General features: G+C 38.5%; 1 protein-coding gene across 1 annotated transcript; it reads left to right on the top strand.

Annotated features, from left to right (window-relative positions):
- Positions 1-1,418: 1,418 nt before the first annotated feature.
- Positions 1,419-24,392, top strand: LOC134527516 (DET1 homolog). The gene is made up of 4 exons (XM_063360251.1): positions 1,419-2,604; positions 6,010-6,293; positions 9,203-9,409; positions 15,292-24,392. Exons 1-4 carry the CDS (start codon positions 1,606-1,608, stop codon positions 15,479-15,481), a joined length of 1,680 nt encoding a protein of 559 aa, XP_063216321.1. The 5' UTR covers positions 1,419-1,605; the 3' UTR covers positions 15,482-24,392.
- The last annotated feature ends 1,513 nt before the right edge of the window (positions 24,393-25,905 follow it).

Genomic DNA, 25,905 nt, shown 5'->3' with positions numbered 1-25,905 from the left:
AGTCATTAACTGGGACGTGCCACGGTCGCGAGTGCGATATCTTGCCGGATTACACCGCGTCCGTACCCAGCGTAACGTGGCCCCAGCCACCACGCGGAGTAGCCGCCATTGTACAACCACCCGTGTGGGACACCCGGACCTGGTCCGAACCCGGGACTACCACAGTGACTGTAGTGTAGTGTTTTGTATTAAGTAGTTTTGTATGACCAGTCGTCCACGTATTTCCCGTTGCGTTCCGCAGACTTTCACGTAGGTAGGAACAGACTTACCGTTCACCCGAGCCTCCCACTCTCATCTCGCCGGGAACAACCCCTATCAACGTACTTGCCACCGGGTTACCGTGTGGCCGTAACAAGTCCGCCAATAGAGGGTGGCGTGCGTGGAGCTTAGGTCGACGATCAAGCGACCAGTTACGTGAGCGTGTAACGTGTAAAGTGTGCGACGGAATAAACCAGCTAAAAGTACGTGTGTGTTTTTATTAATAAGGCGTCCTGGGAGGCCATAACAGCCCGGGGAGCCCTTTGCCAACGCGTCCCTGCCTGCAGCCACGAGGCTAGGAACCCCGCCCTTGAAATCAAAATTAATCAAAACATTTCTAATTCACGTAAAATTCAAATCAGGCAGCGGGAACGGCGTCAATATAAACAATTTCTCAGGTACATAGGCGCCATATTGCTTAGCGAATGCCAGCTTCAAGAAGAAGCGTTTATTTTCCATGTGGTCCATTTACTTATCTCTGATTAAAACCTTAGACCTTACATATTATCTATGGTCTAAGATTAAGGGCGCGGTTACACGGGACCCTGAACTACTTCAGGTGAACATGTTTAAGTAAACACGTTTACAAACGCGAAAGTGTGCGGTTACACGGTAGTTGCTGAAAAGTGTGTTTAGCTCTAAAACCGATTGTCTACTGTCAACGAATGACTGTGTTGTTGATCTCTATTTTTTAATTGCATCCAGAAAACGTGGGATTTTCTCACTTGTTTATACAGCATTATCAGCAGAAATGAAATGTGTTTACATATTGCTCAATATTTTTTTACAAATCGGGAATTCAAACATGCACAGTAAAATTTTTAAACTTATTTTTTATTATTTTTTGAGCGAGAGTACCTATCTCAGTTTTAAGAAAATTAAGGTCAGGATAAATTAAAAAATATGTATAATTATCTGTTGGTTTTTTTGTTGCATTCGGTAAAATATTACTCGAACTTGTGCCAGAAACACTTTCCATCTAGAATTTCTGCAAAAGACTGTTTATATTCTAACCAGCCAATCAGAGGCTAATGTAGAAGATATGTCGATCTGAGCTACTTTGCCAACCTGTTTAAGTTAAATGAGAAATGGCCTCGAACGAAACATGTTCAGACTGTGTGTAACCGCACTCAACAGCTGAACATGTTCACCTGAAGTAGTTCAGACTCAAGGTCCTTGGTTCAGACTCCCGTGTAACCGCGCCCTTAAACAATATCTTTTATCTATGGCGAAAGCGTTAAAGTATGTGCTGCTACAATTACGCTGTCGTATTTTGTAGGTTATGTCTGTTTCGAATGCAATAATTGTAAACAGTTGTAATGTTTACGCAACTGCATTCTTTGGAGAATGGATACAGATGAAACTGAAGAGGTTTGTAGATATCCACTAAAACCTCGAAATATACCTCCTCAGAACATTGTCACTCGTTTGATCAAAAGAGAAACGTTTGGTTGCAAGAAGCCCGGCACGCATTTTCATGTTGCTCGTGAATTCCACCAGAACGTGTTTCCAAACTTCACCATAGTTAACGTGGAGAAACCGCCTTGCTTCCTCCGCAAGTTCAGCCCCGATGGCAAGTACTTCATCGCTTTCTCGGCGGACCAGACCTCGTTGGAGATCTACCTGTACCTGGGCTGCTCCGCGGCGGCGGACCTGGTGCACGGTCTCAGGGGCGAGTACGTCGGCAACAAGAGCGACCGGCAGAGCCACCAGATACGCGCGCAGGTGTTCGAGAGGTTCTTCAAGCTGAAGTGGGTCGTCAACGTGGCGCAGAGCGGCGAGCAGTTGAATCGCGAGTGCAGTCTGTTCACGGACGACGGTAGGTACGTGATTGTGGGCTCCGCCGCGTACATACCGGATGACTTGCGGCCGCGCTTCCACCACATCTACACGAACAACGAGGCGGTGACGCCGAATCCCAGGTCTCCCTTGGAGGACTATTCGCTGCACTTGATAGACCTGGAGCAGGGCCGTCTGTGCGACACGAGGACGTTCAAGGTGGACAAGATCTTCCTTTCCCACAACCAGGGTCTGTACTTGTACAAGGACACCCTGGCGGTGCTGTCCGTTCAGCACCAGACCATACACATCTTTCACCTGCTCGATGGCATGTTTGTCAACGTGCGCACGATCGGACGGTTCTGTTACGAGGACGACGATTATCTGATATCCGCGGTTGTGCCCCAGGGCAACCCTGCGACTCAGGCCCAGCGTGCCTTCAGGGAGACCACCATCAACTCCTTGAAGCACAGGCTCCTGGTGTTTCTGTACAGGCGAGCAGCCCACATAAGGGAGAGGACTGGGGACCCTTACGAGCTGCGCAAGTTTTACCAGTATTTTGAACAGGTGGGCCTGAAGTACTGAAGGGTTAGTTTTAGTAGCTAACATAACCGTGGGGATAGGGATATCTTTTAGGAAATTTCTCAAAATGTTAAGTTTAGGTAAGTAATAATTACTTATGTTGTTTGGTTACCCGTTAAAAAGGCATTTTACTTCATATTATATCACCTAGCTATAATACATTTAGTAAATAGATATGTAAGGTTTAGGATCTAATAGTGGTTTATTTTAAATTTGTAAATATGAATGAAAAACTGCTTATAACCTATTATATTATAATCCCTTCACATAATTATATAACTTAATAAAAAGATAAATTAAAAAAGTATACTTATCACAGTTTCGAATCTGCTTGAGGTGGGAAAATGTAGTTGCTACAAGGTGTCGGGTGTGACTGCTGTGATCGCTTGTGTTTTGGGAAGGAAAATGGTACTAATTTGTGATAGTTAATACATTTTATTTCCTCTTGAAATTACTTTTTGTTAAATTCTTTTCTTTGCTTAAATGATTTTTGGTGAAAGGGTTTAGTTTCTGCAAATAGGCTCTGAAAATTTTACTATCATGCACACGTTTTTAATATAGGTTGGAACTTAAGTAGCAACTATTTATTTACAACTGATACAGAAGAGATACATGTTGCCATGTTTTACTGTTCGTCAGTGTAGTCACCAGCATTGTGTACAACCTGTTGCCAGTGATGTGGAAGTCGTAGGATACCTTTAGCTGCGCCTGATGTGTTGATGGTTCGAATGGAGAGGTCTACTGCCTGAAGAATCTCTGGAAGAGTTCTGAACCAAATGCCCCGAAGTGGTTCTTTCATCTTAGGAATACAGACAAAGTCACAAGGGCTTAAGTTTGGGAAGTATGGTAGATGGTATCAGCACTTCTCAGTCTCATTGATCAAACAAATTAGCCACAGCTTGCGCTGCATGCGGCCGAGCATTGTCCGGCAAAATGATGGGTGGGTTCTGCAGAAAGTGTCGCTGTTTTTTCTCAAAGCTAGTCGCAGGCTGTGTTCCAAAAATGAACATTAAATACTGCACATTGATGGTCTGCTGTGGGGGAACGGTATGCGTTAGGATAACACCATCACAGTTGTACACAAGAATCACCATAACATTTATATTGCTGGGGTTCTGACGAACTTGCAATGTTCAGGATGACGCATAATTTTGCCATTTATTTCGATTGGTATTTCAGTTGTGGCTTATACGATTTGTTCATCTATCATCCAGTGTAATAATATGGCGTAAGAAAGCCTCTCCTTTGTGCTCATAGCGCTCCAAGAGGTTACGAGCAGTGATGTATCGTAGCCATTTTTGCATTTCCGTCAAATCGTGAGGAACCTATTGCGATGCAATTTTTCTCATGCCTAGGCGTTCCTGCAGAACGTGAAGCACAGTTGTATGTGCTAATTCTGTTTCTCGGGCCAGGTTATGAATTGTATGGCGTCGATCACGGTCCAGCAAGAGCATACACTTTTTCTTCACTGACATTAGGACGACCTGGCTGACACATGTCTGCCACATTTTAGCATCCCTCGTGAAGGCTTTTACTGTAAGGCAATGCAGATTCCCCGTAAGCCTCTTGAAGACTTGCTGACACTGTTGTGCTGTACAACCTCTGGGCCATTCAATCTTTATCCAACTTTGTTGTTCCTGTTTTCAAAACATTGTGAAAACATTACATTCGACTGCCAGCTAACAAAAGGCTCTGTTCTCGTCAGTGTGCATGCGTGTGATATGGGAAGTGAGTCTATTTGCTTTGAGGTAATGTAGATATGTAACTTATGTGAGGTTCCATTACATAGCATCTTTACAGCAGTGTGCCACTATTAATGTTTCAACTCTCATATCATCCCAAACAATTTTTGAAGTGATTTTTCTTTGCTGAGGGGGTAACAATTTTTGACCGTTTCGAAAATTCCGATCACATGAGGCGAAATACCTAGGCATGTGGTGGGGGAACAGAGAGAGGAGGGAAATAGCTAGGCATGTGGTGGGGGAACTGAGAGAGGAGGGAAATAGCTAGGCATGTGGTGGGGGAACAGAGAGAGGAGGGAAATAGCTAGGCATGTGGTGGGGGAACTGAGAGAGGAGGGAAATAGCTAGGCATGTGGTGGGGGAACAGAGAGAGGAGGGAAATAGCTAGGCATGTGGTGGGGGAACAGAGAGAGGAGGGAAATAGCTAGGCATGTGGTGGGGGAACAGAGAGAGGAGGGAAATAGCTAGGCATGTGGTGGGGGAACTGAGAGAGGAGGGAAATAGCTAGGCATGTGGTGGGGGAACAGAGAGAGGAGGGAAATACCTAGGCATGTGGTGGGGGAACTGAGAGAGGAGGGAAATAGCTAGGCATGTGGTGGGGGAACAGAGAGAGGAGGGAAATAGCTAGGCATGTGGTGGGGGAACAGAGAGAGGAGGGAAATAGCTAGGCATGTGGTGGGGGAACAGAGAGAGGAGGGAAATAGCTAGGCATGTGGTGGGGGAACAGAGAGAGGAGGGGATTAGTTAGGTATGCGTAGCATGCTATGTGCTAGCTGTAATGGCTGGAAGGGGTGACGGCAGGGAAGAGGTAGAAATGAAGCAGCAGTGATTCTACAGAATTCTTTTAATAGTGCTTGTTTTTGTCTACCCCTCAGTTTTCGTAAGGGCTAACGATTGACCATATTTCTTTTATTTTATTAAAAGTATCTACAATTTATTTATTTATATGGAAAAGTGTTATTGATTGGTGCAATTAACTTTTTAAGTATTATAAATTTTTATGTGAATAGTGCCATTGAAAATGTAAATAATTCATCTCTATCTATATCTAATAAGCAAATGTTTCACTTTTGTCGCACGTGGAGTCCATGCACACACATTTTTAAATTCATAGCACTTTGCAACTAGCAAGAGCTTTAGAATTTAGACAGAATGTGAAACACATTTTTGCAAATAATTTAAATAATTTAATTACCTATGTTGTAAAGTTTTTTTTTTTAAATTTGGCTAATTGAACACAACCATCCTCTATTTTTAGTGAAATGAGGCAATGGTATGAGACCTAGGTCTGCTGTTACCTACCTAGCTTTTGTAGGGGAAAACAACAGCAATACACATGTAAAGAAAACTCAATCTAAGAAACAGTATCTCAAGTAAAATAAATTCTTAAAATACACATATTTTGGAGGTAAAATAAATCCCTATCACGACATGTGCATGCTTTAATGCTTTTTGAAAAAAAAAATTATGTGATGTAGAATGAATTCAAAGAAATGTTGCAATAATTGTGCAGAACTTTACTCAAATCCATGGGGAGAATTTTCAGGAGAGATTTAACTGAAACAGTGCCTATTGCACGGCTGGTGGATGCGTGCCTGGAAGCAGCGCGCTGTGTCCTGACGAGCCCTGCTTGCCGTGCTGCCGGCAGTTTCGCGCGCTGCGCATGTGGAAGATGCAGCTGCTGGACGAGGACCACCTGCTGATCAAGTTCGCGGGCGAGGACGTGGTGACCTTGAAGGCGGCGGAGCCCAACTCGCGCCCCTCCTTCCTGGTGGCGTATGAGGTGTCGGGCGCCCGCGTGCTGGCGGTGCACGAGAACACCTCCCCGGACCTGCTGGCGCTGTTCGAGGGCTTCTGCGACCTGTTCCGCAACGCACGGCTGCACGCGCGCCACCCCTTCACCTGCTCCCCCTCCAACAACATCCACGCCAGGTTCGACGGCCTGCTTGTCGTTAGAGGTGTCGTCTTATTGTTCAAGTTGTCAGTTTCCTGGAAAAGTATTCTCGGGAAAATTTTTTTTGATAAAATAACCAGGTAAACTTTCCCTCGAGTTATAGAAACAAACAATTAAAATTTTTACACAAAAAGAACCAAATAAAACATACATTTTGTTAATTTATGTTGGACTATATTATTTGTAATTCAGTAAGAATTTTAGTTTTGTGTAGTTGGCTGCACTGTTTATTTATCGCTGTGTTTCTTTACTCTATGGTACTATGGTCTATGGTTTGTATTAGACAGTGTTTTTTCAGTCAGTATTAAAATCGCCACAGCACAGCCAACAACAATTTTTAATTTCTCTACAATTTACCACTTACTTGCTCAATTAATATTGCCATCTCTGTTCCCAATTTAAATTAAAATATAGCAGTATAGAAAAGCTATTTTGTGCCTCGTAGAGATGCAGTAATTTATATCAATTAAAGAGTACATTTATTTACGTACGCGACACAATTTCAATTAGTCACAAACTCATAAAAATGCAACATTTCAATTAATTTCAAGGCAGGGAATGGCAGCCCCGACGTATTTTCTTGGATTTGTTATTATATTATTAGGTAGGAATATGTGTAGTACCTATATTTGATATTATGGCTGTGTCTATCTGTACGAGAAACAAAACGGTACATAAAGGTAAGAAGCACTATGAAAAGTCATAGTTTGTTGTTTCTATGACAAACTTCGTGACAAATTAACCCTTTTTAAAATGCTTTTATTTTGAACTTTCTTTACTTAATTACTTCTTTTTAGTTTGTGTTTTTTCAAAAAAAATTATTTAATTCTTTTTCGATTGCCACGTTTACATCTGTCATGGGTTTTTCAAAATTTTAAATTTAGATTTTTATTTGTTCTTTCATTTTATTCAGCTGGAGATAGTTCTTTAACATTAGGCCTGATTAAAATAAAAAAGCAGAAGCAGATACGAGGTATTATCAAAGGCAACATAGGAATAAACCGCCAAAAGAGGCGCCAAATAGTGCCAGTGAACGGAAGCAAGAGTACAGGATGCGGAAAGATGCATTTTTTCATTTGAGGTCATACCCACAACCTTCCTATTCTCAATTATTATCTCTTGTTCATCAAAAAATACTACCTAATAATATATCTCTATCTATGCCTAATAAACACAAAGTTTCACTTCTGTCACGCGTGGACTCCACACACACATTTTTTAATAGTATAGAGTATTACTTTACAGTTTGGCTCTGTTTAAAAAAAAGTTTGAAACTCTAAATGAGTTTGCATTAATTGGATTCATGCACTTAAAATCACGTTCTTTAGACTGTATAAAGTACTAACATGTGCATGTAAGTTAAAGGCGTACAAGTACTCTACATATACTTGTACAGTAAGTCCTCGGTTTACGTCGGGGTTACGTTCCTGAAAACCGCGACGTAAATAGAAACGACGCAAAATGAGCCATGTTTCATGCCACCGGCCGGCCACGGCCCAAGGTCGGCCGGAAGGGGTAGGAGAAAATGCTGTGTCGTTGCGGGAAGTAGATAACACTTCTACGTGCGAGATACGTGGGTGGCCGAGCGGGCGGGCTGGTAGTATTGCATCACCGCGCGGAGAGCAGCGGAGAGCAGGAAGCGTCCCTCATGATGTATGATAAGATAAGGCGGTGAACGTGTAGCTTACGCTACATAGCATAAATTAACTACCGAAGGAAACAAAGAATTATAAACGAATTATATACGGTGTTTTGGTTAAAATAAAGATTTACGGTCATTGTAAACGACGTTATTGTGAATCGGCGACAACTTAAATTGAAACATGAGTACTCAAACATTAGCGACGTTAATCCGAAACGACGTAAATCGGTACGACGTAAATAGAGGACTTACTGTATATAGCCAACCTACATGATTATTCTTAAACCATTGGTTCAGAAATTTATTTACAAAATTTAAACATTTATTTACTATGTGCACAAATATATATTTTTTTTCTAGTGTATGTTTTTTCTAAGTATATTGAAAAAGTAGAAAGTAATAAAAATGTTTTTGTTACTAAACTTAACTAGGCCTAAGAGTTAAGTAATTAAAAATCAGCCATATCTGATCCATTACGAGGATATGCATAAAGTAATTGGGCTTTCAAAATTACATATTGAGTTTTTTTACTATTCATATAAATATTATTGTAAGAATAAGACACTGTGATAAAGTAAAATTTAATTTAGAAGCATGTTAGCACCAGAAATAAATAAATGCCAAGCTAGCAATCTAATTCTTTTTTTATTTCTCCTCAGCCACTGCTAAAAAAGTTATTTAAGTTTAGTAGCACCAGTAACATAAAGCCTTGTTTTGATACATAAAAAGTGATACATGTCAAATATAGCCGTACGAGATTAAATACATTTAACCTTATAAAAATGAATATGATAACAACAAAAAATTAAAAATTTAACAACAAAGTTGTTTGGAATATAAGTCCATTAAATCTTGGCTCTACTAAATGTTTTATTTTGTAAGTTACCATTTTATTTTATTGCATATCTTGTTGCTAGGAATTTAGTTTTAACAAATTTGCAAAGTGGTATAACGTGTAAGCCAGTGTGCCTACAGAGTTGGACCAAACTGATTGATTAACATGGAAAACATCATGCCACTACAATCATGTAAACAGATTCTTAACACCACAAGCCACAACAACGAGGGTGTCAGTTTTCCAGTGTCATACTGTAGTGTCTGTGTGGGTGAGTCGGTTCTATTCGAAAGTACATGAAAAGGATAGCATATTCTTCTTACAAATCACTAGCCCATTAGTGGACTGGTGATAGAAAATATGCTGGAAAAGTCACTATGGTCGGTGCAAAAGAGCAGTTGTAATTGCAGGCTGATCCAGCAACGCTTCAAGCAGACGATTGTGAGCGCCAGGTTTGGGGGCCTCACGGAGGCGACCAAGCGTTTGCTGGCCCAACTGCCAATCAGTGCACAGTCGTACAGCAGCTCACCCTACCTCGACCTGTCCCTCTTCAGCTATGACGACAAGTGGGTGTCTGTGATGGAGCGGCCCAAGGCTTGCGGAGAACACCCAATCAGGTAACCGCCCGCATTTCGCGTCGCCACCGCCGTCCATACCTAGGTGGCGGCCCCTGAGAACCCATCGCCATCAACTTTATTTAAGGGGCAGCTGTGGTCGAGAGCTCAGACGACTCGCCTTCCTCCAAGGTGATCCGGTTGGATCCACAGTGGCGTTGAACCTGAAATTTTTTTGCATGTGGGAAACATTACAAACTTTCAATGTGGCAGTGGGCTTTATTGAGATACTCCTGTATTCCCCAATCATTCATATTTTCTGTGTTCCATTAACATCCCATCAGTATTACCTCTCATCGTCTCTCGTGACCTAAATGTGACCTATTTTTATTTAACTTTGAGAAACCACTTAAGATGTAACCTTTACACAAAATTTGTAATCCGAAATTGTTTTCTGAGAAGCAGAACACATCACTCAATAGAATTCATGATGTTTAGGGAGGGCCACCTGACTGGCACACAGGGGCACTAAGGGTGTCACTGGCTTGCGCGTCACATGTCTATTTGCCTCTACTCACCAGGCACAGAACTGACATGCAGTCTTCGCTTCGGTAACCACCTTTATGGGACTTTAAGTGGTGATGCTATAATTTAATGCTAGAAATATTAAAGAAAAAGGCTCATTACACTTCCATATACCATTAACATATGAGTATAATTTTTCATACCTAAAAAGTCTGTGTAAACACCTGTTTTAGCCCATATCACTGTAAAAAAAGTACATGTTATAGACAAAATCATGAAATAAAACTTGTGAAGATGAGTGCAATGGGATTTTAATGCTATTTGTAATCAAACACTTTCAATAAATATTAGGTGGTTTGTAAATGATGCGTTAACACCCAGAGCTCTGCATGCTGTTTGCCAACACAGCAAGGCGGCCACCTTAATAGCAATAAGTAGAGGTGGGACTTTTGATAAATTTATACCTGGATACCTGTACATACTACTTACGTCAAGCCAATAGTATTAACTGTGGGGCTGTGATGTGTATAAAGTGATGTTAGTAGAAAATGACTTATATGAGACAACATGTACAATTAACAATAGATTAGTAGGCAAATTATGATAGAGTATAACAATTATATTTAACATCCATGCAATTAGTATTGAATTTAAATATGATCATATTCCTTCTACTTTATAAAAATATTAGTACATTTTGCTAGATCTTTGCATTTGAAAATCTATTATTTTAAATGTTACTTATAATACTCGTACCTCTAATGTAATGGAACAATTTCTAAACCACTATAGATCAGATATTTGTTACATTTCAGGTTGGCCTTGCCAGGCAACATGAAATAATAAGTCATAATACACTTGCAAATTTTATCACAGTAGATTGACAGCTGCTCATTTCTCAGCCAGTACCATGGCTCCCTCCAAAGTAATTGATCTACATGATGTCTAGACGAGGCACTTATCTCTACAAGAGACCACATGTGTAAGATATCACTACTCCAGAAATCCATTTGCTTTTCCAGAGTGATTTCTTATAAGATCGGGTCTCCTACCTTATTTCCGCACTGATTTGGCACATTTACAATCTCATCCTCTTGCTTCGATTTAAGGATGAATTTAGTCCAATGTAGTTCTTAATTGTCGACCCATAGGCATCTCTATGGAGCTTGTACGTGTTAATGCTCCCGGTGTTGATCATGTGGATGAACCTGCATTTCCGAGTGTACCTTTGATAGTCTGGACTATATGTTTAGGTGGCCCATTTAATGCTGGGTATAATGGTGAGGTTAGGATGAGTTTTATGCCATTTCTATCAGGAAACTGTTTCATCTCCCTTGATGTAAAGGCTGTATTATTGTCGGACACAATTACCTGTGGTATTCCATGCGTACTGATGTAACGTAGTTATTACTGCTGCTGACGACATGTACGTACATTTCCTAACTTCTGGTCACTTGGAGCACAAATAAGTAACTATCAAAAATATTTGCCCTCAAAACGTCATTTCTGGTTTGTGGTTGAGAGTTGGAATCCAAGTAACCTCTTGTACCTTGGGTGGGTTTGTTCGATCTTGCTGAATCACTGCACACCTTCTCAACATCAGCGCTATCTATTTTCGGCCACCACTTGCAGCTATATGCTTTCGACCTTACCACTCCATCGTGCGCTGCATGCAACACTTGTAACAGCTGTGATTTCACTGATGGAGGAGTGACCACTCTAAACAGTAGCTCTGTTGGAAGTCACACAACTTTAACATCAAGCAGCTTTTTTCTAACTTACATTTTGTATTTGACTCTTTACTTCAGTTTATAGCTGCATATTAAATATAAATAGTTGAAGACAGTCCACTTAAATCACGTGGAATTCATCCCAGAAAATGTTTTAGCTTTGTAAAAAATTGATAAGTTTCTGTGAAAGGTATTTTTTTTTCGTACTATGTTTGATTTTGCTTTTTACATAAAAAAATAACCCCGTGATGTGAAAAGTTGTAAGAAAATTTAATTAAAAGTGCCTGAAAAAGTCCTTGATCTGGTTCATGATTTATTTGTAGATACCTTCAACAATACATTTTTTCTTCAAAAATTTTTTTTATTTAACAATATTTTTTGAGAGATTTGTGCTAAAAATATTAAAAAAATTAATACATGCTTACTAAGGTTTATATCTTTTTAATAGTCACCAAAGAAATCTTTGAGAGCCTTTAACAAAGTTTTGAATTTTTTATGACATGGTACGTACATACGTGCATACGTACATACTATATATATAAAAAATAATATTTCAATTCAAATTTAGATGTCATATTTAATAAAAGTAAGGTGTTAGTTCAGATAATTTTGTTTTGGATTATAAAAATGCTTAAATTACAACAGAACCTAATACATTTTTTTTATTTTAATGAGGTTTGAATAAAAAAGTATGAAAGGCAGGAGGGACAGTAAGTCACGGTGCTTCAGGGAGTTGATTTCTCTTCCCTCAGGATAAAGGTATGGCACATTCTCCAAAGCCTCTTTCAACATTGCTAAGTCAGAGATTCTTCGGTCTTGATGACCAGGTTTGTTTTTGAACATGTGGACCTTAGTCCATGACTCAAGTCCTGAATAAGTGTATTTCAAAAAAATGTACCCTGGACTATTTTTAGACACTTTCACTGATGTAGCATCTCTGATATCAGCTTTATTTTTATCGTCACTCTTATTGTCTTTTGCCACTGTATCTAACAGTGTTTTTAAGTTAAAAAATTTTAGCTGTCCATGTCAACCACTGTGAATTGATTTTACACTCTGCATTCTCAGAAAACCTTTTTTCCTATCATCTACACAAAAAAACGTAGTCTTGTTTCTGGGATGTTTTCTCAGTAATGCCAAAGTCACTGTCACTAGGCATGAAAGTGTGCTCAGGAACAAGAAAAGAATGAATAATTTCATCACATTTACCAATATGGACTAACATGTAATATAAAGTGAACAGTACCATATTTTTATTTTGGTCACCGCAAGAGTCTGAAAAAAACTACAACTTCTTTTTATTTTCCACCTTTTGAGTGTTCAATAGGACTTTATTAACACAAGACCCAATTTCACAGGCACCACGAGAAACTATGTTTTCTGGCCACATACACATGAAACCTTTGATATTGTTGCAAACATGAAAACCTAGATTATAGACCCACAGTTGCCTTAGATAAAATAATTTTTCAGTAGGAATTTTAGGTAGTGGCATTGCTTGTAAATCATAAGTTATGACACAATAGTCAAAAGTAGAACTTTGGGAGTCCGCTTTTAGCATCTGAAAGCAACTTATACCTCATGTTGCTTTCTTTGGTGAAGGCAAACAGCACAAGGAATAAGATCTATTTCCTTAAATTTCCATTTATCGCACACTGAACAAGAGTCTGATATGGGGAGTTTGAATCCTATGTTAAATTTTTGATTAAAAAAATAGACATATTTTTTATATTTAACAGGTAATCCTATAACATCACCAGATCGGTTTTTAAACTCTTTCATGTAAATTCTGTATATTTTACTTACTGACTATACACTTATAATGTATCTTTGTTAGGAATTTTTTTTCTACTGTAATGGCTGGTATACAGAGAAAATTGTTTTATGTGGTTCATTACAAAATCAGTTTGAGAATCGTTAAGTTTTTTCACATTACCGTGTTTGCCACGTTTATCTTTATGAGGTAAAATAGGCTTACTTGAAAGGAGTGACTGATTTTCATCTTCAATTTCTTCATCACTCGAGCCTAGAGGACTCACAGTTTCCTTATGCCGATCTCCAGTTCTTACGACTGCAACTCTTTTTTTTGAGATAGAAATAGTGTCTAAAACGATTTTAAACACACTCAAACATCTTTCCCTTCTCCATTTTTCAGAATATAACTAAATGATTGTGTTCTCCTAGACTTATTTGTATTGGTACGTTTGTTTATGTATGCATGATTACAGGCACTTTGCTTGATAAGTCCCCACAAAAAAGAATTTTGCGAGTTACAGTCACCTAACTTATGAAACCTATGATAAGATTATCCTTGTCTATGTCTATTAATGTATGAAACTCACACCAACCTTGTTTGGTTTTTTCATTTTTCATAACACAGTCACATGGTTTTTTAGTGTTATCACTTACATAACTTTCACCACTGTTCCTCAGTCTTTTAGCAACATATTTCTCTTCCATTTATCAAAGTTTCTTACACTTTTTTTAGGTCTAAATACACCAACATCTTCATTCACATCATTAGTCACCATTTTTAGGTTAGCAACTACATAGTAAAGTTAGTTTTGTTTACAAGCACGAGTGTGAGTATAACAAAGCAGCTGAGCTGTTCCCCAGCCACTGGCCGAGTGGCATGGACCCTTCTCTGTCTAACAGTACAGCTGCCGTTAGAAATTCTCTATCTTCAACTGTGTATAAACCGACAAGGGGATATGCACAGGTCCAAATAGTTCCACATATCACTTACTGATAGCAGCACTAACAAGAACTGTACAAAGGTTGATATTGAAGATTGTGTGGTGTAGCCCCTTCTCTTTCTCAGGCACTCAATTGTGTCCTTTCTTCCAAGTACCGTGCATTCACACTAGTGATTATATCAAAACTATTATAAGTATAACAATTTATTTGTTAGATGGGTAAGATAGGTTCACTAAAATATAATTAAGGGGTCGAAAAGGGGTCACTCGACTTTCTCCAAGGTGATCTGGCTTCTTCTCCCAATTGTGTTACACCCTTTTTTTTTTCCAAGCGGATAATTGAAGCCAGTGGGTTTTCTTGGCTTTCTTCCATTTACAGAACTAGCATTCAGTTAATGTGTCATCCTCACCTCATCACACTGAATTGTCTGTAATGATCGCGATATTAATGAGAAGTTACACCCGTATTCATAAATTAATCCATTGATATTGCACAAATTAAAAAAAATAAATTTAGTTTAATATTAACGCCTTATTAGAGATGGTCACACACACCGATACAGAACTGGGTGTTGGGGAACAGACCAGCCATGGATTACAGCATTTGCCATGAAACCAAGGAAATCCAATCAGGAATACCAAACCAGGATTTTAACCTGGATCCTCTGGAAGGTGAGGTTAATGTCTTACCACTGTGCCACTTCTCTGAATAATTGTACACATTTAAAAACTCAAAATGGGATCTTATATTCGTTAGACGTAGGAGATTTCTGATGGTGTGGTATTCCCATTTTTGTTCCAAATCAGCTGCAGCTGCAGCTGCAGCATTAGGTGTTTACGTCTCATCGAAAATGAAGTCATCACAGATGGACATACATTATAAAAGTCAGGGAAATTGGGAAGGTATCTGCCATGGTCTCTAGCTCCTCCCTGATGCTGGTGCAATGCGTTACTGCTTCGTGGTTGTCGAGACGCCCGCTTTGTGCTGTTCCAGGTTCTACGCCCGCGACTCCGGCCTGCTCAAGTTCCGCATCTACGCCGGGATGCTGGGCCGCAACCCCCCGCCCTCCGCCCGCCGCCTCGTCGCATTCACCTTCCACCCTTCTGACCCCTTCGCAATCAGCGTGCAGCGCACCAACGCTGAGTACGTGGTCAACTTCCACATCAGGCATGCTCCAGTGTGAGCAGCATGCTGTCAGAGCCGAGAGACCAGCTCCTGGAGCTCGCTAGTGTCTGCGACTGCGAGTATTACAAATCTGTGAATTATTTTATGTTAAAACATTTTTTTGAATATATACACAAAGTGAAAATCATTCACAAAAAATAAAATTAAATAATACCGGTATATAACTAGTATGAGGTTAAAGTGCTTTAGTGAGATATATCTGGATATTATACATATATATTTGTTTTTATATGTAACAAATGTTATGTGATTATGATTTAAAATCATTAATAATACTCTATTTTTATGTTTCTAATCCATTGGATCAACAAATTAATTTTCATACGTAAAATTAATTTTAATGGTTTAAGAAAATGCATTTCCAGTTTTTTTTATTTTCTCTGATTTTAAACCTCTCCATTATGGTTCCATACATATTACTTTTGCTTTCTTTTCCATTTTACTGTGTTTTGGATCCAATTTTATTGAACCCTGTGAAATGTGGAAAAAAAAAAGTTTTACTGTATGTTAAAATTAGATTAGAAAAATGTTTGATATTTATGAATAATTTAATATTTGATTCAAATAAAAAAAAGTCCTTTCTGATTGATTAAAGTCAAGTGGGGGGAGGGATGGCAATAGTTGGCCAGGTTTTGCGTGCTGCCGCGTAGTATTGCGACTGTTACAAATGCTCAAATCCAGACAATATTAAAAGCTAAAAAACTAAAAAAAATAGCCTAGGCAATATTACAGACAAGTAATTAAACCTGAAGTATAAATATCACATGACATAATTAACTAAAGACATTTACGTATGAACTATAAAAATATTTAATTATGACATTGCTTGTCTAGGAATTTATAGTTATGAGCAGGGACAAAGTTATATGGTGAAATGCGATAAAACTGAAATAACATTGAAAAGCATGTCAGTACACCATATGAGACCAACATTGAAGTTTATACACCTCAAAGTGCCAAAATGCAATAAAAATCATTAAACTTAGCAGCATTTTCAATCAAAACTTAACGCTAACTACAAAAACTGAATCTTTTAAATTTTAAATTCAAGGAAATTAATTTATTTATCAAAAAAAAAATTGGAAAAATATATTTTTTAAATCTTGCAACTGTTATTAGTTACTAATTTTTACGTTACGACCTTAGAACATTTTTCAAACTCAGAAATACTTAACAGGATTATTTTCATTGTTCCAAAAAGTTAGATGTGCTTATTACTAATCATTATATTTAAAAATTATATTGTTAAGAGTATAATGTGGGGAAACTGGGTTTGTAAGAAACAGCCTTTTTAAGTTTTATTACAGTTTTATTAATTACTAATATTTACATTTCTATTAAATAATTGTACTTAAAAACGTCTGTTCACCAATCACTTGCACTTAAAAATGTTTATTCTCAAGTCACTCAATGTCTGTCAAGTTCCACAGTTCGCACTCCTCACTGGAGCTAGGCTCGACAGTGATTCACCCCTTACCTCGTGCCTGTTCTCTCCCACACAGACTCACGCCACTCAGTTGCACACTCATGGTTCCGTCTTTCCTCGTCACGCCGCTGTCGAGGGGGTCTCTCACCCTCTTCGCCGATGTCACACTCCTTCACTCGTGGAACTCTGTAAACTCTCTGAACTCTTGGCACTCCCGCGGAGCCTGACGTCATCACTTACCGTATATACTCGTGTATAGCGCGCCCTTTTTTCCCCTCCAGTAAAGGAAAAAAATAAGGATGCGCGCTATACACGGAAAAAAAAAAAAGTGAGTAGATGCGGCGGGGAGTGGAAGTCGTTAACTGCCGGTGACGGGTGACGTTTCTGGCCAGCCCCCCACACATACGCACAAGCAACAAGGCCTCTCTTTCACACACACACGCACGCACACAACCTGGTCTCTCTCTCTCACACACACACACACACACACACACACACACGTGCACGCGCAAGCTCGCAGGTCTCTTGTTTATTTTTAAACCTCCCCCTCTACAGAAAGCCAACACAGCTAGTAAAATAAAAAAGAGAGCGAGAGAGAGAATGTTGACACCAGTCCCCCCCCCTTCAACTTCCTTCGCTTTGTCGCAGCTGCTACCGGTGAGTCATCTAGTCCTCCGTGTCACATTCCTGCCTGCCTCCCTCCCTTCCTCCCGCCCACGTACCAGTTGTGACGATACAGCGCTTCATTATCTTCCGTCTACACAGCAGAGTTTAAGTATTTTCCTGACGCATCACCACACATCAATTTAAATTATCATTTGTTTCATACGTAATTACTTAACAGGTACCACAAAATGTTAGTACAATTTATTTACGGGAAAAACAATTTTTTTTCTTTGGAATTTGTTGTAAAAATCGTGGTGCGCGCTATACACGAGGGCGCGCTATACACGAGTAAATACGGTATATACCTGTAGCAACCTGCTCAAAGGGACGAGGTTGGTTGTGATGTGTCGCATCATTCCTGGCCAACCCGATGCCTGAAACACCCAGAAAAGCGATGCTTATTCCACGCCACTCCTCGTGGCAGCCTTGGGAAACCCGCAGAATTCCCAGGCCGCTAGTAGGGTCATTGGCCTGAAACGGGATGGTGCGAGGAGAGCGGAAGGGGGATAGGGAGGACCCTTGTAATCCGGCCAGGCATGTGTGGCATGCCTTACGTCAGTGGACGGTGCGTAGGACCGCCAGCCAGCTCCGAACCTGGTGCGTGTCACAGTCTTGCCTGCGTTCGTAACAATAGCACGTATCAGTCAAAACTACATTGTTTTGGAGAAATTAGTATCATGGAACATTTAAGCATCATATTTGTTCAGTAATATACTATATTTTTTAATAAACAGATTTCATGAAAAATAAAAGCAATAACACCGAAATTTCCTGTTTAAAAAATGAAAGTGGCCTTAAAAAAAATAAAATCTTTTTCTAGTAATGAGGCATCATTAAATAAAATGTATTATTCTAATACATAAACCCTAAAAAATACACAGCAATAAGAATGCACTAGTAACACTGCCGATGCACACACAACTATGAACGGACGGGAGGTTCAAGTAAGCAAAGAGTGGGTGGTGACTGATGGGTCACCTCGGGCTCAGGAGTGCATAGTCCTGTCAGGTTAAATGTGGTGTTAACATCTAAAGTTCTGCACCAAAGTTCTCCACTGCATTCTTAAGCGTAAAATGCCACCTTGATTCCAAGAGATTTTCAGCTGTACCAATTTTTATTATTTCGAAATTGATGAATCCGCACTTTGCTGCAGCAGTCTTCAGGCGAACATAGGCATTAAACATGACCCTCCTAATGGGTACTCCAGTGCCGTGCGTCGAACAAAGAAAACAAAAACTTAATCAAATTTTGAAACTCAACTCATGGAAAAAAAATCGCTTAAACTAAGGTAAACCAGAATAAATATAAAACAAAAACACCATCTTGGATTGATTGTTTTTTAAAGCCTTCCAATTCATATTATTTAACTAACAATAGTGTGCCGATATGAGGGCACAGATGATTACAAAAAGAGTATGTGAAAGTGAATAAGCCATCAACGATGTAATGGCCATTGCCATGGAGGTCATCAAGATCAATGTGGTTAAAAATTGTTGAAAATATTAATAAAAAAAAAAAACACGTGAGCAAGTCTTCCAGTACGTGCTAGCGATGTGTAACGTCTAACCTTGGTGCCAAGCAAATTCATGTGTTCTCATTTTGCAAATACACTTATAATACGAAACTAGGAGACAAAATTTAAGGTAGAATTTTTTTTAAAATAATGCAGATCATAATAAATATATGCAAATTGTGTTTTCAGCTACATTTCTGGATTTAAATCACATGTAGTTTCTGCACCTGCTGCTAGAATTCGCTGAAGCAGCTTCGTTGACTATAGAATCATTCCATTTGCAGATTGAAATTCTAAACTATATGATGAAACAGCTCCGTTGAAAGCTTTGGACCTGATTTTCGACTAGTATTTTTTTTAAAATACTCGCCTTCTTGTTAAAATTCATGAAATAGTTAATACTAAAATGTTTCCCTTTGGCTTTGTGAACTTTGGTTTGTGCCATCTGATACAGATGGTAGCACCATGGTTACACATTTTCGTTCCTTTACTTCCGTTGCATCCACAAAATCACTCCAACCAAATTGTGTATACTAAGAGTTACACATCTTAAAAATAAAACTAAGAAGAATCTACGTAACAAATCTCACATCTCTAGACCTCTCTTTCTCCACGAGACACGAATGACAGACAGAGAAACTCTTTCTTTTGTTAATAAGTTAATATAGATACAGTATTTTAGATTTTGCTTTGTAAAGCAAAGCACATAATTACAGTCAAACCTCTCTGAAACGACCCCTCACGGTTCCCAGGAATAGGGTCGTAATAGAGGGGTCGTAATAGATGTTTTCCGAAATTTTCAGTTCATTTCAACCCCCGTTCCCAAACCGCTACTCGCTAACCAGCCGTACAATGGCAGGATGCTGTCACTCACAATGCTAGACGGCTTTGCGTTAAACCCACTTCAACCTTCATGACAAGTCCGTCGCCCTACAGGCCACCTCTAAAGAAAATATGTTAGTTTACATGTACGTTTTCTGCTTTCCATAGTTAAATACACTAGAACCCCGATGTCACGAACCCCGGATTTAACGAAGCAGTGATTTTACGAATACATTCTCGGGAACCGTCAAAAAATTGGACATTTTGACCAAAATGTAAAAATCGGAAGAAAAAAAAAGAAAAAAAAAAAGAAATGAAAGATCATTAAAATCTGTTAATTTTAACACACAGCGTATTTTTGTGTCTGCTTTAATACTTCCAATAATGTTCATGTAAGAATAACAGAAAAATAATGGGACATTTCCTTTAAAAATATGGTCCAGGACAGGGTGTTTTGTGCCTTCACCACCATACTACGTAAGGCAATGGTATTCATCATCTCACCCAATCTGCCTGTCATGCCATGGTCATCTCACGGTGATGATGCTCGGGTAAACACTCCAGCCTTAAGGATGATCAGCCCACCTAAAAACTGTTGAATAAAAGATGGAATATTATGATTTTTCTCTCTCCTATCTTAAGGTCCCTGCCTACTCGGGCACATGTACAATGTGCAGAGCTTCAGAAAATAATCACACAATTTGACAACTGCTCAAGATATGAGTAAAATGTTTCTTTATGAAATCTTTTAAGAATATGCTTAGGGCAGATGAATAATTCTTTTTCTTTATTTCATTTACAAGCTGTATTTTTAAAAGTGTGAAATTAATACAAATGTGTTTTTTCAGAATAATTTTTAGTCATGACGCACACAAGAGATTCTTAAAAGCATTTAAGGAACTTGCATTACACCTTTATCTTAATTTCTCTGCTATTTAATGTTAGGGTCACAGCTCATATCTCATAGTTGTCCTATGCTCGGGGAGAAGACTGCGTTTAAGGGCTATATACCATTCTAGAAACACCAGCGAGCGTTACAACTATCATCCTGCCTCACTAACACAAATACACCCCTGACTAGGCCTTCTGATCGCAACTTTCACTGGGTGAAATTATGTTTTCTATTCCTCTGGGATGCTTGAAAAAAAACTTCTTGAACTTGTGCTTTCCTCCCCCTTTACGAGCTTCTTATTGGTTAGTGCGTGGGAGCGAACTTTATCAGACATGAACTGCGTCATGGATGTGATTGTGTGCATCTTGGTTGTGTTATGTGTTACTTGTTCTCATTTTGAATGTGGAAAAAAAAAAAGCTACTAATTTATGAGGGTTATTTACAATTATAAAATATTATGTGACCTGTGGTTATTTTGAGGTTATAATTTCCAAGTTTTTCTGTTCACTTTAAGGCTTAAACTTGCCCACCATGTTCAGTTTAAGGTTTTTGTAATTCTAGTTTTCAGTGAAATATTTTGAAATTGGAACAGTATCAGTTAAGTTTTATAAAATATTCAGCTGTGAAAACATGGAAAATTATTTACTAGTAAGTGACCATGATGCAATTAGTCAAACAAAAGTTTGAATTATGAGTAGGGGCAGGCATTTTTCGCGACAAGATCTGAACACTTATTAGACTGCAACAAGGTATACCCGCACCTGTGGTTTCTTCCTTGTGATTGGCGGCCGTCTGCGAGAGAAGTCGTTGCCTTATTTGAACGGGCCACTCAGGACGCGTTTACTTCCGCACTGAATCAATGTGATTGGTGTTGTTACAATCGATATGTACCTGGGAGAAACTCACTCAATCACGGAACAAAGACGATGCTACAGTGTTTTAACTTTCATTTAGTCTCAAAATCTTTTCGTGAAATCTGCATGCCCCTAATTATGAGTAATTGCCCAAATTCTCAAATATTGCAGATAATGTGTAGAATATATGTAGCTGCAAAATTTGCTTAAATATGTAATAAATACGGACAAGATTATATGGTAAATTGTGATAAAGCCAAAATAACGTCGAAAAGCATTCCAATACACCATATAACACCAAAATGCACTTAAAACACCATAAAGCACCAAAATTCAACAAAAAATCATGAAATCAATCAAAACTCAATTCAAATGACAGAGATGCAAGCTTTAATTTATTAAATTCAATGAATGTAAATTATTTAGCATGGAGTTTGTACCAAAATGTATGTACGGATTAGAATGAAAAATGTTTTGCTTTATTTAATTGCAACTGTCATTAATAACTAATTTTTATATTTTGTACATTTTATATTGGTACATTTTTCAAACACACATATACTAGCTGATATATTTTTATGGTTCCCAGTAGATAGATATGCTTGTAAAAGTGCATCATGTATCAGTTAAAGTGACACTATTTTAACATTTGTTGTATTTGTTGAAAAATGTGTTATATTCATGAATAAACAGAGTTCATAAAATAATTAAAAATAATTGCACCAAAATTTCTTATTATATAAACAAACTTTACCTAAAAAAACACATAAAATCTTGTCTCAAATAATAAAGTTTATATGAAACGCCCAATCTACAAGTGCTGTTAGTTTACAAGTCGCTGTGAGCTTCACTAAGCAGACGGGTTATGCCAAGGAGGATAGAAAGTTAACTGTATCATCTTGTTCTATGTCAGAATTTATCTTCTACAGACGGCTTATATATATGATTAAGCTATGATGTCATTGGGAATTTTAAACCATGATCATTTGAAATTATTTCTGTTTCTCTTACTATGTTTCTGTATTTTATTTATGTCTTGTATTTGCTATTTTAAGCATTATAAAATATTTAAGAATATTTGGAAGTGGCTTCCTGTTTGTAAGTCTCAAATATTTGTTGGCATCTGTAAATACTGCACCAAGTGCGCAGAATTCGAACCTCTAAGTAGGAATTGTCCAAGACATTCTAGTCCCTAGGTAAATAGTTTCTCCGGAAGGAACAGGAGGCAGAAGTGTTTGTTTCCGGCAGCTAGATAAAAATGTCCTAATTTAATTACATAAAACTGAAGTACATATTTCCCTGTCCTTACTGACAGGATGTGATGCCAACATATTCTGGGCACCGAAAAAGTGTAAATGATTTAAGAATTTACTTTGTGAGTGTGTTATTTCTCATAATGTCTGCAAAAATATTTGGTGCTATCTGAAGAGGTTACTGTAGCCATTTTCCTTCAAATGACTTTTGACTGAACTGTCAATTCATCAGCAATTGTGATACATGTTTGTGACGAATAGTAAACTTGAACATTTAATTGCCTAGTTAAATAAAGTTGATTGATTTTAGGCGAGACACAACTGAATCTTATTTATTGAAATTAGAGCTTTAGTGGGTCTACCCCTAATGTGCAGAAGGGTCACCCCTTCGTATGGGTTGCACCCTTAATTTTGGGAAAAAAAAAGTCTAACATTTTCATTGTAAGGGTTGCCCTCGATTATGAGTCGCGTCATATGACTGTCTCCAGTCTTTATGGTCCATGCCTCAGATTACTGCGCATAAGAAAGGCACTGATGTCCTTCGTATTTCTCTTCTTCTTCCTTATGGCCCTTCCTACTCCTTACCCCTAACACTAACAAAAAATGCAAGGGAAAAGAATGCTATTTTTATAACCAATTTTCCCATCCTGTCTTCTCTGAGAGAGAACAGACCGCAGGCTATTTCCTTGTGAACAAAAAGTTGGTCAGTTTCTTTGATAAAAACAAGCACGTTCTTTAAACTAGTTTTGTCGTGAATGAATTGTTGCAGTAGAAAGCATATGAAATCTCACGCATAAACAATTTTTGGACACAGTTGCATGACAAAAACCTGTCGAGTTAGACGTGATAATTGTGTACCGGTGCCATTTCACGAGAGAGGTGGAGGGGGGAGAACCATGAACACTGCTGCATGGCCACATGCACTCACACATGCATGCACTCCCTACCCCGCTTTCTCTCTGGCTGGTTTATTTTTAGATTCCCCATCTTGCAGAGCACCACAGCCCGACAGCAGACAGCCACGTCCGCTAGCTGTGTAGCCGCATGGCGCAGTTCATGATTATTTACACTTACTGCTGAGATATTAAATTAAACAATTTATATACGTATACTCGTTACATATTTATTAAAAAAAAAATACAGGCTAGTTTTTTAAGCATACAACAACAGTGAAATGTTAATTTTTTTTTACCCAAAGTGGAAATTTTTGCATATGGGTCGCATGCAACTGTGTCAGGTCATGGCCTGGCAATGCCACCAAAGGCTCGCCCCCAAGGAAATGAGTTAGAATCAATACTAGGGATCTGCCTTTGCATTTATTCGAAAAATTATTCATGATATGTGATTAATTTTAAATCAAATATGTTTATTTAATTATTCATTACCAATAGATACACCAAGTGGGATTCAACAAAAAAATTTAATTGAATTAAAATAAAGTAAAATGTTTGAAGTTAAAATGATTCATTGAGAAATTTGTATTTGTTTTCTGCAACATTATACATACATTGTTTTTATATAACAATTTATGTGATTATGATTTAAAATTATGTATACTATATTTTTATGTATTAAATCAGTTTAATAAAAAATAAATTTCAATCAAATTTTTTTAAATGATTATGAAAATGTGTTACAGAGTTTTTTTATCTTACTTCAATTTACACCTCTTTTTTTATGGTTCCATATATATTTCTCACTTTTTAATTTAATTGTACTAAAGCCCGATGTGACTTAACAATCCTCCCCTCCCTTCTGCATGCCCTGGAATAACTTACCGGCATTGTATATTTGCATGCGCTAGGCCGTGTCTATCAGGACAAAGGAGGATGAAGGGGAAAGTAGAGTCAGTGTAATGTAACTTAAATTAATTACATGTTTGTGATTTGTTTATTTTGTATCCCCAAGGGCTATTATATTTTCATTTTCACTCATCCATTTAAATAAATAACTTTAATTTATTTTATTGTCTCCAGGTGGACTAGGACAGTCTTGGTGTGGGGATACTATCCAGTGCGCTCTGTGGCCGTCTCTTCCCTGTCAGACCTAGTCACAGCCCGAGGCTGGATGCTCCCAGCACCCCGGAGACATCAACTTTGCGTGCTACTGATAAATTTGGATTGACCTTTAGAATTTTTTGAAAACTCTTTTCTTACATCCTTGAGGCCGGCCTGAACTAGATTGAAACCCCTAATTGTAACTGACAAAACTGCGAAGGTACCACCAAGTTGAGGGAGTGGATTAGACTTCAAGTAAGCCAATGCACAGTGCTGCAGGGAGTTTCATTCTTTTGAATTTGTTTTATGGTGTATACTATAATACAGAAGCATGAATGAATACTGCTGGAACCACTTGTTTCTCTTCGACCACGTGGGAGTGCGTCGAGGTGTATAGAGGCGTGTGGAATGCCTTGAGCCACTTGTTTGTTAACATCCAATGTGTCCAACACTGAGAGTGGACCAAGTCTTTTGCACTAGGCATTACTGTAAAGGGCCATGTCTTGATTCTCTCTCTCTCTCTCTCTCTCTCCCCCCCCCCCCCCCCCCCGCACAACTTCTAAACCACCTGAGTTGAGTAATAGAGCTGGGTCCATGTCACCCTTAACCATATGGTGGCACCCATAGAAATACGTTAATGCACTCTCACCAACTTATGCCCCAGTGACAGTATTTTGGATCAGTTATTAGGTCTTCTGTAAAAACCAAAGTAAAGGGAAAAAAAAAAAAAAAAAAAAGAGATTTGCAGAAGCCTAGTCAGCACATACATTATCAGATTAAATCCTGATGTACCCTTGGAACAGAAATTAGTACACTTTCTTCAGTGTGTTTAGTTAGTATTCCAACTAGTTTGTGCCATTGTCTGCTGAGATTCCTCACAAGGAAACAAAGCATTTTAAGGATACCAAGAATGCTGCAGCTAAAAAGCTGGACACCAACTCCCAGACAACTCCTTGCGAATCAAGAAATGATGCCTGCCGTTCTGTTGACATTAAACTA

This window comes from Bacillus rossius, chromosome 1, assembly GCF_032445375.1.
Source record: "Bacillus rossius redtenbacheri isolate Brsri chromosome 1, Brsri_v3, whole genome shotgun sequence".
Taxonomy (NCBI): domain Eukaryota; kingdom Metazoa; phylum Arthropoda; class Insecta; order Phasmatodea; family Bacillidae; genus Bacillus; species Bacillus rossius.
The sequence above is the reverse complement of the archived record's forward strand: the minus strand, read 5'-3'. Positions and strand labels throughout refer to the sequence as shown.